The sequence below is a fragment of the Harpia harpyja genome, chromosome 2 (assembly GCF_026419915.1).
Source record: "Harpia harpyja isolate bHarHar1 chromosome 2, bHarHar1 primary haplotype, whole genome shotgun sequence".
NCBI classification, from domain to species: Eukaryota; Metazoa; Chordata; class Aves; order Accipitriformes; family Accipitridae; genus Harpia; species Harpia harpyja.
The window spans coordinates 3994090-4009144 of NC_068941.1; the positions used below are offsets into that span (position 1 = coordinate 3994090).

Genomic DNA, 15055 nt, shown 5'->3' on the forward strand with positions numbered 1-15055 from the left:
AGATATTTGGAAGATGGGCAGTAGTAGTTATGAGGCCAAGGCTGAACAGGAATACTTTAATTGGGGGACAGTGCCAGGTCACCCAGTGTTTTGTAGTGTGTTTTCCCCTGTCAAGTAAACCCCTGAAAGTGCGTTGGTGTCACTGAAGAAAGGAAGGTGTTCTTTCAAGTAAACCGAAGATAAATCACTAAGTGGGTAACTCATTGAAATCCACCTGTAAGTTCATAGACTGCCAGTGCAAATCATGGAACATCAATGTCAAGGGCTGTATTTGTCATGAACTGCGTAGTAAGTGGTGAAAACGTTACTGTCGTTAATCTGATGGGGAATATGATGGCATATGAATCTTTTCTAACATGATTAAAAAGGATAATTTCTTCTACTGCCACAAAACTACCATCTGGTAAGATTTGCTGTGTAAAGAAGCTCATGGTCAGCTGAATACGTAATTTCTTCTCGGCGGATAACATGTCTGTGTACGTTTGAATTGACCGAGACTCAGGAATGTAGCCGTGTTAGATCTTTTAATGACAATACAATATTACTGGCAGGATGAATGAGTGCTTGTTACACTCAGACTGATTCCCTTTGCATATGTGCAATTGCCCTGCAAAGCAGGAATTAGGACACTCAGGTAACCACAAATGTATGAAATGTTACATTGCTACACAATCATTTAGACTTAAATACATATTTTTTTCTCTTCACATACTAGGAGGCACTACTTGTTTTGCGAGTTCATCTCGTTAAGGAAAGATGGAAGGGCGCAAGGGGTTGGTGGGGAGTGACTTTAACTTCGAGGTCATTCACTCAAGACTAGTATGCTAGCAAGTAAGCTGTGTTACTAACAGATGAATGTTCTGAAGACATTGTGAAATATTAATGGATAGTCTTATTACTGTTTGCAGATGTTCACACGAAACAGCTAGTGTTACTTAGACCCATTATTGACAACTCTTAGATGAGAGGCCAAAGCTTGAAATAAGAGTAGAGTTTGGATTTTTTTTTTAAAGGATGTGGGTGTGATGAAAGTGGTGAAGATTTTGCCTTTGTTTCTATTATAGATGGAATGTCTGGCGTGATTATAAGTATCTAGTTTATTTGAAATATAACTTGAAATTCCTTTTACTGTTTGATTAACAGCATTGCCTTAATATCTTCCAAGTTTCACTAAGCCCCGTGCTTTACAATGTGACATTCCCAGGAAACAGGAGGCATCATCTGTCAGAAGACAGGAAACATGCAACGATTAAATGCATTTTATTGTTTTCTGTGAAACTGTGCCCAGTTTCTCCCTCTTCATGTGGGCAGATGGAATTTTCAAGAGCTTTTGTTGTTATACTGAAAAGATTTAGGCCTCATTTTTACTTACAATATTTGTGTATACAAAAAAATCTTAAAACCCCAAAAGATTACTTAGTTTTAGATGACAAATTATAAATTATTTATTTATTAGCTGAAACATCAAGCTAGAAAAACTAGCTTGATTTGTTTCATGAAAAGAAATATAAATATTTTTTTCCTTTACTAGTGAGCACGACTCCTATAGCTTTTAATACCAATAACTTTTTGCAGGGGGTGAGGGGGAGATGCTCTACCAGAAACAGCAGCAGTAACAGTAATTGTTTTTTGTGATTTTTGCTTTATTAAGACTTCAAATCACACAAGTGGCAACTGTCCTGGTGCCCAAATGAATTCTGTTTGAAACAGTATGGATACCACTTACCTAACCTTTACAATCCTTCGTGTTTCTCAGCATATCGGGATGAATTACTGCAGCTGGCATGTGTAGCCCCTTCAAGACTGTTCCTGTCTAACAGTTGCAGTCTCCTTCATGTAACTGAGCTTCAGGTTCTTGTTGTTTGCCCCTGCAGCTTAGAAAATGAGAAAGTTTGAAGGTGTCAGTGGCCTAGGGTCATGTTGTGCGGTTCTGTGGGCCACACCAAGCCTCTGGCAGGCTCATGCAGTAGTAATTAACCGTTGGGAAAGTGACTGAAATCTCCCGGCAGAAACTGTGGAGAGAAACAGTGTTGCAAACAGGAATGAAAAGAAACATCTACATGTTGCTTGGCAATGTAATCTGTTTTGTTAGTCTGCCGGGGAAAAGCAAACTGTGACTTCATATAGACAGAATTTCCTGGGGAAAAAAATTTTGGACCGAAAAAAAATTAAACCTTGTTATTCAGAGTATATGCAAAAAGCTTACTATGTCAGATAGCCAATGATCATTTAGGCTTTGATTCATGATTAATTACTTTTCTAATTAATGATCATTGCCATCTATGCATGTGAGCTTATTTCCAGTTTCTGGATATTGCCATGTTTTAGAAAAAAAGAATTTTTTTGCTGATCACAGAATGATGTTGGAACATGGGTGAGACAGCCTCATATGATGTGGAGTTTGGACAATGGAGAGTTTAAATTAGGATTTGCAACTATCAGGCGTAAGGCCACAGAAAACACCTTTTCAGCTGAAAACACATAGTTTACAGTCAAGTAAGTAGTTATATTTAATCATAAACTGTCAGGCTGTGATACAGTATAGCTGTGACCAGAGTGCTAAAATGGATAAAGGAACAGAGAGACCATGCTTTAGAGAGTAGCAAAGAAATTTGCCCCTTACCAGTATGTGCAACAGCAAAAATTAGATTAAATCTAATTGATTAATCACCTTGATTTCAATTTTTTTTTTTTTTTCCAAGTCTTGCTTGATGTGCCAGTTTCATTAAATACATTAATTGCTTGTGGTTTGCAGTGTTTCCTGAGTGGAAAATGCCTTCGTGTTTATTGTGCCATCCAGCTGTTAGATCCCAACATGTAAATGAAATCAGATTTGCGTGTGCTTATCTCTATCCCTTCTGTGATTGGTTTAAAGGTGATGACACAATGACAGGAGATGGAGGAGAGTACCTTAGGCCAGAAGACCTCAGAGAACTAGGAGATGACTCTTTACCAAGCAGCCAGTTCTTAGATGGTATGAACTACCTAAGGTACAGCTTGGAAGGAGGACGATCTGACAGGTATTTGCCTGGACACGTATCTTTTCTCACGATAATTCTGCACGCATTTTGTTATACATGTTTGAAATCCCTTTCTCGGGGTCTTTCACTCAAGGGAGACATGGGATGCACTTGTCAAACATTTCTTTATTAGGGATGTCAGTGTGGCAGTCACCACTTTGTAGGACCTGTCCAGAAATGAGTACATTTGGCACTAGTACTGTACTAGGAGTCTAATGAAGAATTTGTTTGTGATTCTTATTTGGTTCTTGTGAAGACATAGCTTGCTTTGTTGTCTCTGTGGTCAGGCAAAGGAAGAAGAGTATAGCTGTCTATGGAAAGGGTTTATGAATCATCCCCATCGCCTCCTGTCGTGAGTCAGGGGATGGGTGGATAGGTGGACAGGGTGTTTTAGCATTAGGTGAGCCGACTTTTTAGAGAAGTTTGCTGGCTACAGATATAAGAAAAACAGCAATGGACCTGGTCATTCTGCATTGGATTAGCAGTGAGTGTATTGTCAGCAAGCACATTGACTCTTTCTGTTTCATCATGGTTGAATTAGCAGGAAAGAGAAGCGTTTTCCTTCTACTGGCACAGCACTCTATTTATGTTGTACATAAAAAAACCCCAAACCATTAGAAAAAAGAAGGCGTGTTCAGTCCAGAAAACTTACTCATTTGCTTGTAACTAACAAGTTGAACTTAAGCCTAGATGTATTTGTGGAATAATAATGCCTGTAGCTTTAATCTTTATTTTTTTTATTTTATTTTAGCAGTGTCACTATAGTCTACAAAAAATATGGAGTTCCCTTTTCAAAATGAGAGCCTTTACTAGTGAGCAGAAGTGTAGACTCAAACTGGCAGATTAACACCCACAGTTCTAGTTTAGAATAGGCTACCCGGGCATTCCTGTTTGAAAATGACAATGTCTAGTGTAAATCAGTAATGTCTCCAGACTTACTGCCTTTAGAATTGGGATTCACTAAAGGGAAAAAAGAAAAAAGTTGAGATCTTGGCAACAGAAGGAATTTTTAACCTACCTCATTTCCAGTCTTGGTTGTTATTCTGGCAGCATTTCTGAAGCTCAGTGAAATCAGTAGGATCCTGATTCTGTTTACTTCAGTAGGCTATGAATTGCTCCTGGAACAAAAGATGCCAGGAAACAGTTTGGTTTGCCTCACAGCATGTGTAAATCCCTCATCATTCAGGTCTTATAAGCTTGGCGTCTTTGTTGGTTTTTAGACAGCTCCAGTGAATCCACTGAAAACAAAGTGACTGTGTGGCTTTTTAAGTCTCAGAGGATGTTTATGAACTACATCAGAATGCTTAAAAATCAAAACCTTTTATCACGCGCTTTCAGTGCTACAAAGTTTGGGTTTTTTTTTTATTTTAAGATGTTTTATAGAAATGATTGTGCAGGCAAGCGTTAAGCTAGTTTCTGCTCCCATTTAGAATATTTTAGCTTTTAAATACTGTCAGTGAATTTCAGTAGAAATTCACTGGCATGTAATTGTTGTGTTTATTTTGTGTTGTATGAAAAATATTTCACATCCTGTATCAAGCATGAATATATTGAAACGAAGCAAAATTATAAAGGGAGAAAGAATGAAAGAAAACCAGTACATCTTTCTAACTCCATGGTCTCATTTTCTGTCACTGTCAGGTTACTGGTTGTAAGAATTTTCACAGAGACTGCTTAAATTATTTTGCTTTTGCTGTAATGCGATTTTCATTGCATTAAACTGACTTTGGTTTTTCAAGAAATTCAGTAAAGCAAAATAGTATTAGCAGTTTAGACTCATGTTATCTTACGCATTAAACAATTTGATTTAAAAACATATCTTTTTCTTTTGTAACCTTCTTCCCTGTTTATTTTATTTCTCTCTCCCCTTCATTCTTTTTCATATGCTTTCATTAGCACCATGCCCAGGTAGGTATTACATAGCATGAAAACATGTTGTCTCTCTATCGTTTTATGGCACCTGTCTCTGTTCATCCATTTTGGAGGCCTGCTGTATGCTGGAAAGTTGATTTGGAGAACCAAATGAATGACGCTGCTGTTGGAGATATAGTCTCAAATGAGTATGATACGTAGTGGTGAATATTGATCCAACAGTACCCTCTGTCTAGAAAGGTCACAGTATGACATAGCCACTGTCCTACAGAAACTTCCCTGATTCCTGTACAAATACTGTTAGCAAGCATCAGGGAAACTGCACTAGATCACAACAGCTGGTAGCTGTCTTTCTGTCACCATGCTGCCGGGGAGGTTAGCTGTCTTCCTTCTCTGTGTGGAGAAACAGTGGTAGAATAAAAATTAAAGAGAATGGACTACACTAGCTGGATTCTCCCTCTGGATATTGAGAGCCAGAACTGATTTGGGCCATATCAGATCACCACTATTTGAAAAGACCCCATTTCATTTTCAATCCCTTCCACCTTTCTGGTCTATGACAGGTGTGACGAAGCCTTTCAGTCTTTAAATAGAGAAATGTTTTCAAGGCTGATTGATGCAGTTTTCAATGATACCAGGTTCTTTTCCCAGCTTCTGAAACAACATACACTTCCCACAACAAGAGATACACTCAGCTGGACTAGAGATTGCTAGAGGTCTGTCTAGGCTGGCAAGTGGATGTGTACTGCAACATGGCCTCCCAGTCATCCAGATTAGAAACTTGGCTAGAGTGTGCTGCTCTTACTTTCTGGATACCACCTGGGCTTTATTCAGGGCTTAGAAGAGGTGGGTGACATGCCCGTGCATTACCTAACACGGGCAAGAGGAACTCTTACGTTCAGGAGCTTTGTAGCATTCCTGGGTTCCACAGTTCAGTCTCTAGGGCTGAGTAGAGTGCTATTGACCCCACAACCCCCAGATTTGGAAAGAATCTGTATTTAGACGTTAGTTTTGTCTCTGTGTTTTAGGTGTTTTTTTTTTTTTTTTACAGGATTCCTGAAGACTTATTACAATAATAAACAATAAGTTCTGTTCAGTGGCACTGCACTTCCATAACTGGACTGTTGTTTCAGTCAGTACCTTTATTTCTAAGTCTCAGAAGTACAGACCTTTTAACTACTGGTTTGCTCTTCATTAAGCTGGTACAACACACAGAAGAGGGGCTGTGTCATCTGAACACTAGTTTTGAAATGAAGTGTAGCAGGAAATCTAGACTTCTAATTTACTGCAGACCTCAGTCATGCTTGTGCATACCTTGCCTGTAGATAAAGTCCATACCCTCAACGTATTGGATATTTACTGGAGCTTACGTACAGGTACTACAGAGTGGATGTGTACTGAGCTACTTGTAGTGGTGGCAGTAGCAGTGCTGGGTACTTGCAGGAGAATATGGACAAAATCACCATACAGATAACCAGTCAAATCTAGTACCTACTTCCTTTCATTCAGTATCTATCAAGGACATGACATTAGCAGAACCTACAACTTGGATGGTGAACCTCTTACAAGCATTGCATGGCACAGCGAAGCAGTTCTGAAAGTGTCAAACATTGAAATGAATAAAGGATAACGATGGCAAATGGGGTCTGCCACTGAGGCTTATTTTTCAACCAAAGAACAAATGTTCACTGAAGTACTCTTGTTATGAACAAGCAAGGTGTACTCTGCCTACCCAATTCACACTAAAATATGTAACCAAAATACTCTTCAGTCAAGATTCCCTTTCATAATTTTTTTCTGAAATGTTATATGCAGACAGTTAGGGTGAACTTCTGTCCCTATTGAAATTTTGTTGGTTGTTTTAATGGAATCAGAATTTTATTCCAGAAATGCATAATTCCAATAATACCAGCCTTACATGTCTCACCTTTTCCACTTGTCTGGGTGAAAGACATTTCATGACATGTAAGAGAGATTATTTATTATTGGATTGTTTTTTTCTCAAGACTTTCCTAAGGCTGATACTTTCATAATACCTATCTTTGCCTTCAGTTTTGTACAATCCACCTAGTATGCTAAATAGGCCACTGGTATAAGTCAATGATCAGTAGCATTGATTATTCTTCAATGTCATGTATTTCTAAGAAAAATAAGATAACCATTTGCTTCTGAAAATGGATCAAAAAAATTACTGAGTGAATGTAGCTATTGTTAAAGAAGGCTGACTGGTCTGAATCAGAATCCACAAGATCTGCATTTAAAGCACTTGAATCTCATGTCCATAATGTACACATGACTTTTTTATTGCTAACTACTGAAAGTGAATTATCCCTTAAAAATGTGCGTATCTAGATAAACGGCCTATTGTTCTGATCCAGTGTGTTAGTCATTATGAGTACTACTCATGGATGTGTAAGCCATGAAAAAAACCCTGCTTCTTTCAGTTATATGTACTATATTCCTGAAGATACAGAACAATATCACAGAGTACACGTGCAACATCTGAAGGTGGTTGATCTGTTTTTAAAAATCACTATTGTAATACTGCTGCTAGTAAATATTTAAAGGACAAAACTAGTGGTATTTGGTAGCAGAAACCCCATTTACCTCAATATATCCTTCTGTGGTGTCTTATTTGTCTTTTTTTGCTTTTTGCTAGTGGATTCTGCAGTTACATTCTGAGCCAGTGCTTGGAAGCAGCTTATTTACTGCCTTGCATCTCTCATTGCTACAGCAACCAGTTTTTTTGTAGAGCTGTGTGTACTTACAAAGAAAACAGTGCTCACATTTGGACTGCCTGTCTAAAGATGCTGTTGGCATACAGAGGAAGAATTTTGTTTTACACAGGAGCTTGCGGCTGGCCACAATTCACCTTGCTGTGTGTACCTTCCAGGGGACAATATCAAGCTTACTTATTTACAGTTTTAAGGGGAGAGAGTAGATCATGACAAAGCTTCAGAAAGTCATTTCAGCTTTTCTTCAGATGTTAGCATTCTGGTTTTCCATAGTGGTTTGCTTGTGTGACGTAGCAGAAGAGAGAACTTCTCCAAAGAGCCATACTTAGAAGAAGTTTATGCCCTTTATTATAAGGAAACTATCAGGCCACAAAGCCAATTACAAAGTATTCATGAGTATAAAATGAACTGTCGCCTAGATCAGTCTCTAGGTTCTGCATTTTGAAGTAAATAATTCAGTCAAAAGACTTTGTGGCCCTTGGTCAGAAAGGTAGCATAACACAGATTTGTAAAGCTGTTTTTCCCCCCCCGTGACTATTATCTACTCCCCCTGGAAGCTGCATCATATTGCTAATAGCACGCTTTTTTCATTCTCCCACTCTATCTATCATGACACCTTTACAACATCATCTGTACTGCTGATATATTGCTATGGCATCCAACCAACCTACCAGCCTGCGATCCTTCAGTTCAGACAGGTCCCACACATTGAGCCATGCCTCCTACCTGAGGGACAGTGCCATGATTGACGATACGGTTGTAATCCCCAGCCAGCAGGTAAGCAAATTCTCTAAAGTTCACTTATCGGTTGGATAAATACAGAAATATAAAAAGATTGCAGTTTAGCTTGTACTAGTGATACCACGTCGTGTGTGCTGCTTTGTTTATTTTAATATAAATCTCTCATTTTCATTGATATTTTATGGCATATTATGCTATGCAATATTAAACGCTATTCCATCATAAATCGATAAGCTGTGTGAATATAGTACAGGGACGGTCTTTATAATGTTCTCCGTTTTAACTGATCTTTGAGTGATGCTAACAGCCATTGGGCTAAATATTCAGGTGATCTAATGAACTCAAGGCCATTGCCCTCAAAGATACTATCCTGAAGCATGCTTGTAGTTAAAAAAAAAAAAAAAAAAAAAAAAAAAAGATTTAGGAAATGCCACTTTGGTAAATCACAGCATTAATTTCACTGGGACCAGTAACATATGATTACTTTGAGCAAGTACAAAATGTTACAATAAGGGGTTTCTAATATCTTAATGCAATCATTACTCCTTTGTTTTCTTTTTAAAAAAAGTTTAAATGCTTTAGGCACTGCTATGCAAAATACATCTTTTTATTGTTTGGTTGATAAACTGATTTTATTGTAGTAAAAAGGAGGGTTTTTTGCTTACCAAGGTAACAACTCTGGCCAAAGAAGCTGAAAGGAATTCATACCGCTTAAGCTGGGGCCCTGAAAACTTGGACAATGTGGCTCTTTCTTCCAGCCCTATTCATTCAGGGTGAGTGTATCAATTAGCATTATACCAAAAAAAGAGAAACAGAGTACCTGCAGTGGCAGCAGCTTCAACTAATGCTTAACGAGGAGTTATATTTTCATTCATTGTGTCCTAGAGCTGTCAATAAATTGTTATGATTTCTTAAGCTCTGACAGTCAAGCAAGCCTGAGTACCAAGACTATCCACTGAAAGCATTGCAAGTCAGTGAGCTTTCAGTCAAGTTCAAGAGGAATGAATAATTGACATGCACACACACACACACGCATTTGTGTGAATTTTACGGAGAAATAAATACAGTGCCTTTTTAAAGTTAGTAATAATTGAGACCAAGGGCTTAATCACTCCTGATGGCGAATAATTCCTATGCTAGTGAAGTAGTTTAGGTAAGCACCAACTGTAGTGTTTGTCGTGATTACTGAAAAAAGAAGCCAAGGATTTTAAATTACATGAACCGTGTAATAGACAAGAAACCTAAACATCGTGTGCTTTACACATATTTGGCCACTATGTTCATGTATTCTCACAACTGACTCTTTGTAATAAGCATTTGCATTTAGGCAAGCTCATTGAAATGGAATAAGACGGGTCAAAATTCAGGCCCAGCCGAACTCATACGTACAAAACTTATCCTGGTTGGCCTCAAAATCTGTGAGTGCATTTGCTTTAAGTGCTCTTACAGTGTTTTAAGTAATTTTATTCTTTACACTGAATTCTACACTTGTGTCCTGCTGTCACATTTGATGAGGCACATGCAGATGCATTAATAAGAAACTGATGTCAAGAAAAAGCATTTTATTTCTGCAGAGCTGTGTTGTATGCAGCATGGCTGGACATCACAAGGAGAAAGATTTTTTTTTTTTTTTTTTTTTTTTTTGTTAATCTCAAATGAGTTTGCAACAATCTGACAGTCCTTATCTTTCATAAAATAACACGGGAGTCTCATTTGGAATGACAGGCAGTCCTGGTCTAGAAGAGGAACAATATTGTCATAACTGCGATTGCAAATTGAGTGATTTGTGACATATATGAGAAGTTTGTTAGCTGATAGCAGGATATTTGGCTGTGACCAGTGTTGTTTGGATTTGCTTTTCTTGAGCTCTAAAACTAACAAATTAAATGAAGATACTTAATGTGTAGAATATATACGTGTTTATATATATGTCAGTATGTAAGCTTTAAAATTGTTTTGGTGGTTTATTCTAACCCTAAATAGTTTACAGGCTTTTTCCAAAGGATGTGTTACTTTTCACTTTCAGAAAGGTAGGTCCTTTCAGTGACTGCAGAGGATGAACTAAATACTTTCTGGAAAGGTGGCATTTTTTTCTTGGATGTGCAATCATTTTGTGTTTTTCTTTTAAAAAATATTAGTGATATTTAGATCTTTTTGGATGACCAGGATGCTAGCAATAGGATAAGAATATCTGATATTGATAGGAGCAATGCTCCCTGCAGCCTTCTATGAAATAGTGACATTTAACACAACACAAATTATGTTCTCCTTTTTATACATACCAACTAACTTGCCACTAAATATTGTAATAAAGAAACCTGTAATAATGATTACTCAGCCTTTGGAAAAGACTGTACAATGCTTCATTTTTATCTTGCTTAGATTTGTGCAAGTCATTAAGTTTATCATAAATTGTTGGGGTGCATCTTGTTTACATCTCTTTTTTAGGAAAATACATTAAGTTTCACTTGTAAGACCTTAATTTAAAAGTGAAACAATTGTAGAAGTACTGTGTGCATGATTGTTGCATTCACTTAGCTGGAACAACAACAAATATTTTTGTCATTTATACCCGGCTCGTGACCTACACCCTCCTTCATACACAGACACACGCTATTACTAGGTTCTTATGAACTAGCAACACTGCTGACATTTCAGGTGCACGCACTGAAGTAGTATGTATCTGTCATGAAAGAAAACTCCTAGTGTTTGAAAAGAAATCCTGTAGAAACATTGTTAGTGGCTTTAAGCAAGGGTATGGCCTTGGTTTTGCCCAAGACACTGGAGATGTATTGAGTTCAGACCGTGTTTTTATAAAGTAACACATCAGCAAAGTATTGAACAGTAATTTATTTGCCACAGATGATCTTAATTTTGTATTCTGTGCAATCTGAGAAAAAAATGACACTATTCTCTCCCTGCACTACTTAAGTGGCTAACCCCAAATTGTTGTTGGGTTCTTACTGATCTCCCATTGTAGGGAAGTGTTTCTGTGGATCATAGTGTAACACCCCCAAGCAAAAGGATAAATTTATAGAGAATTGTTCTCTTGGTGTGGAATTTCACAGGCATGTAATTCAGCTTTTGTGTAACTAACCAAAACTTCTCTTGCCTGAAATTTCAGAAGGGGAAAATGTTTTAACCATCCATTTGAAATTTATATGTAACTATTGTTTCAATAAGGAAAGAAAAGCAAGATCTTTTGTCAGAGTCTTTGGCAGCCAATGTGAAAACAATAAAATAATTCTCTCTCAAGAGGTAACAGTCTTTTGGTGCTCACAATCTCGACATAAACATCTCTTGGTCATTTTACACAGCTGACAGTTTCCAGATAGTTTCATACATTGGCTGAAGGAAAAAATATAAATTCCTGCATTTAAACTTCCTTTCAGCAAATCAGATTTGCTTCTCCTGATAAAACTGTCTGATCTTGCATATTGAGCAATGGTAAGGATCTCTGAATATGCCAGGAAGTTTGGGTGCTAAATATGCAATAAGATAAGAGTTTTATCTCTTTGCTGGTAATATTAGGGGATATTATGTATAATTTCCTGCTGAAGCGTTATGAGACACAGAACTAATGCCTACATAAATGCAGATGTGTTTCACAGATTTAATCTCATACCTCACAATATCCTGTGGTGGAAGAACACACGTGTGTTGATTAAGTTGGGAGGCAAAAACCCACCAAAAAGAAAGATTTCTTCTTACATGCAGCGGTTAGACATTGCTTGACAGTATCATACTCTTATGTCTCTAGCACCCACAGTAGTTCAGTGTGAATGGTAAAGATAAGGCTGACTGCAAGATTTTGAAGTATAAACTACGTGCAAAATTATGTTGTTTTCATACCTGGATTCTGGTGATACAGTGAAAAAAATGTCCACAATTTAGTTGTATAGATTATATTTCTAAGAATTTTACTGACAAATATGTAAAAGTATGGTAGATAAGGAGAGGCAAATCTGACATATTGTCAGGAACGTGGCACTGTGAGGAAGGAGCTTTGAATTCATGCTTTGATATTAACTTGCTTTTGTGTTCTAGAGCAAGATATGTAGCAGCTCTGCAGTTTTTCCACCTCTGACGTGCTCACAGTAAAACTTCTGTTTAATGAAAGATACTGATTTCTTTTATATAATTTGATGGAAGAAGTCCCTATTTGACTAATAGATGATCCAAGTGTATCAGTACTTGTATCTGACAAAATTAAACAGTTGGGATATTATTAGTGAATTTACCTTTCTGCAAGTTGTTGCTTCCGTCAATGAAAAAGGGAGCAGGATGAGGGAGTGGGCAGCTTGAACTGTGACAAATAATGTGAATTATCATTCTTAGCTGCATGTCTGCAAAAAAGGAGACTGGATCCTTGCTAACAAGGTAAACAAAATATATTTCAAGTGTTGTATTTTGAATCCATAATATTGTTTTCCCCAGTGTGAGATTAATTTCCTGGAAATAGTTATGGAAACAGGACCTGGCAGCGACCAGCTGATAGTCATTTCTAAAATCTGAAAGTCTAAATGATTTCAAATTATACTGTAGCCTTTATGACCTTTATTCAGAAAGTTACAATAAGGAAAACCAGCAGGTGTGTTTCATTAATAGCAAATCGCTGTTCATGTCAGTGGAAGAAAATGGCAATGGAGATACATATAATAAAAAGCAACATCAGAAAACTCACTGGCCATGTGACACATTACTAAGAGCCTAAGCAGGTCAAACTGAACGTTTGAAATTTGTCATTTGGTAGTGCAGAACAAAAGGAGGACAAGAAACATGGTGAAATGGAAGAAAGTGGAGGACAGAATGTATTGATAGGAAATTTGAAGAAAAGAAAATCATGTTTTATTGTGTTATCAGAAACACTGGCTGGAATTACCTTAGATACCTTACCCTTTGATATACCGTGGTCCAAGCAGCATTTCCCCTAATCTTGTTCTGAAAGATTTATTCAGAGTCTAACTGTACATTTTAGGTATCTGACTTCCAGTTTGAGAATGTATGTAGAGAAAGCAGATCACTCTAGCTTTACTGCTGTAGTAATGTTAACTATTTGTAACAAAGGATGTTTATGTAGGCTTGTTTTCCATACTCACTCCTACCTTCTCACCTGCAATGAATATGAGTATATGTGTATATGTTCATGTGTTTAATTTAGAAATCTGTTTCATTTTTCCAATATTTCAGTATTTCATTTAACTCATTCTTTTTTGCCCTTTCTTTTCCTTTTTGATGTTAAATCATCTATTCTATTGCAGATGCTCTTCTCCATGTCTTGATCATGACAACAGCAGGTGAACTTCTGCATAATTTCTTTCTTTAATACATTGCACTTCCTACCCACCCTATTTATCCTCCTCTCTTACCTCACTTCAGGATGCTTTAGTGTTTTGGTAGGGCATGTTAGCCAAGAGAAAAAAAAATAATCTACTCTGACTAGCAGTAGTAGTTACACATGGCCCTATTTCTCTTCTTATACAGTTACGTGTTCACTTTCTCCCATCTGCTGTGTCCTCTATAAGAAAATAATACTGGACACATAAGTCCACTGCAAAAAATCTTAACAAAGCTCCTTATGCATTCCTAGATTGTTTTAGCCATTGATTTAATTAACAAGACATTCTCTCTGTTGGTGGCATGGTTTAATATTATTAAAAAGAAGGAACCGCCCCTTCCTCCCCCCCCCCCCCCCCCCCCAATCCAACACAAACCACTGTAGATAGGTTTAGTTTCAACTGTTGTGTTACAAAGTGGGCCTTTTATCTCACTTGCCTATGTAAAGAATATTGCAGAGCTACTCCCTAGGCCACATTTTCCGAATTGTGCCACCATATTGGAACTAGTAGAGTAACAGCACAGACCCAGTATATTTAATTTTTCATGCCATATGCGTTTTTTGTGTGACCTCGGTTAATCAGTGTTTGAATTGCTGGCACATTGCATCCCGCACAGAACACCTGAAGCAGTACCTTCCCAAAGGAGATCGTCATCTTCACTTGGCAAACTGAGTGTTTATTGGCACAGTACCTCTTCGTCTCCTTTACCGTAACCGTAGAAAGGTGAAAATCTTAAATATTCTGCTGTGCAAAATTATTAAATGGCAAAATAAACCCCCAAACTACAAACTCATATTTTTAGGTCATGTCACTCAAACTCTCTCTAGTTGACTAATGCAGTGAAGAGAATGTTACCATAAGTTAATACTCTAGTGGTTTCCTGCATAGGATCATGTTTTTTGTCCTCCTCCAATGTGCATTTTGCCTTGTTTATGTATGGCATAGTTGCAGCCTGATGGAAAGCACACTGAGGTAGTTGAATGACTTGCTGTTGACTTCAGCGGGAGCCGGATCAAGGCCTTTTTTCTTAATTTCAGACTCTCTATCAGTTTTCCTTCTCCAGCTGAACACTTTACAATGGCTGAAGCACCCTGATTGTTTGTTTTTGCTTCTTCACACTGCGACTAACACTGAATGCTGCTATCTCCTTGTTTCCCAGTTTCTTTTAAAAATTAAGATAATGTATGCAGAAAAGTTCTTAAATTTGTCTACAATGGATGTGTGCTCTAGTTAGAGCTTTTTATTGTTTCCTGCTACCTGATGAGAGAGCATGTGTGCCTGCCTAGCTAGTTTGAGAGAAAAATCGTACCTGAACTGAGTGTATGAAAGTGGTGGTGTATTGATTTTG

At 37.5% G+C, this 15055-nt stretch overlaps 1 protein-coding gene across 50 annotated transcripts in view; it reads left to right on the forward strand.

Moving 5' to 3' along the window:
* Positions 1–15055, forward strand: part of ANK2 (ankyrin 2) — a 382844-nt gene that overhangs the window by 309765 nt on the left and 58024 nt on the right. For 26 of the 50 annotated variants that reach the window (XM_052813238.1, XM_052813314.1, XM_052813229.1 and 23 more), the window contains 5 exons: positions 2876–3020; positions 8302–8404; positions 9038–9141; positions 12707–12748; positions 13630–13665. In XM_052813238.1, coding sequence (XP_052669198.1) covers positions 2876–3020; positions 8302–8404; positions 9038–9141; positions 12707–12748; positions 13630–13665 — 430 coding nt within the window. The remainder of the gene's footprint in view (positions 1–2875; positions 3021–8301; positions 8405–9037; positions 9142–12706; positions 12749–13629; positions 13666–15055) is intronic. The other 24 variants (XM_052813364.1, XM_052813401.1, XM_052813540.1 and 21 more) reach the window with 2 other exon arrangements.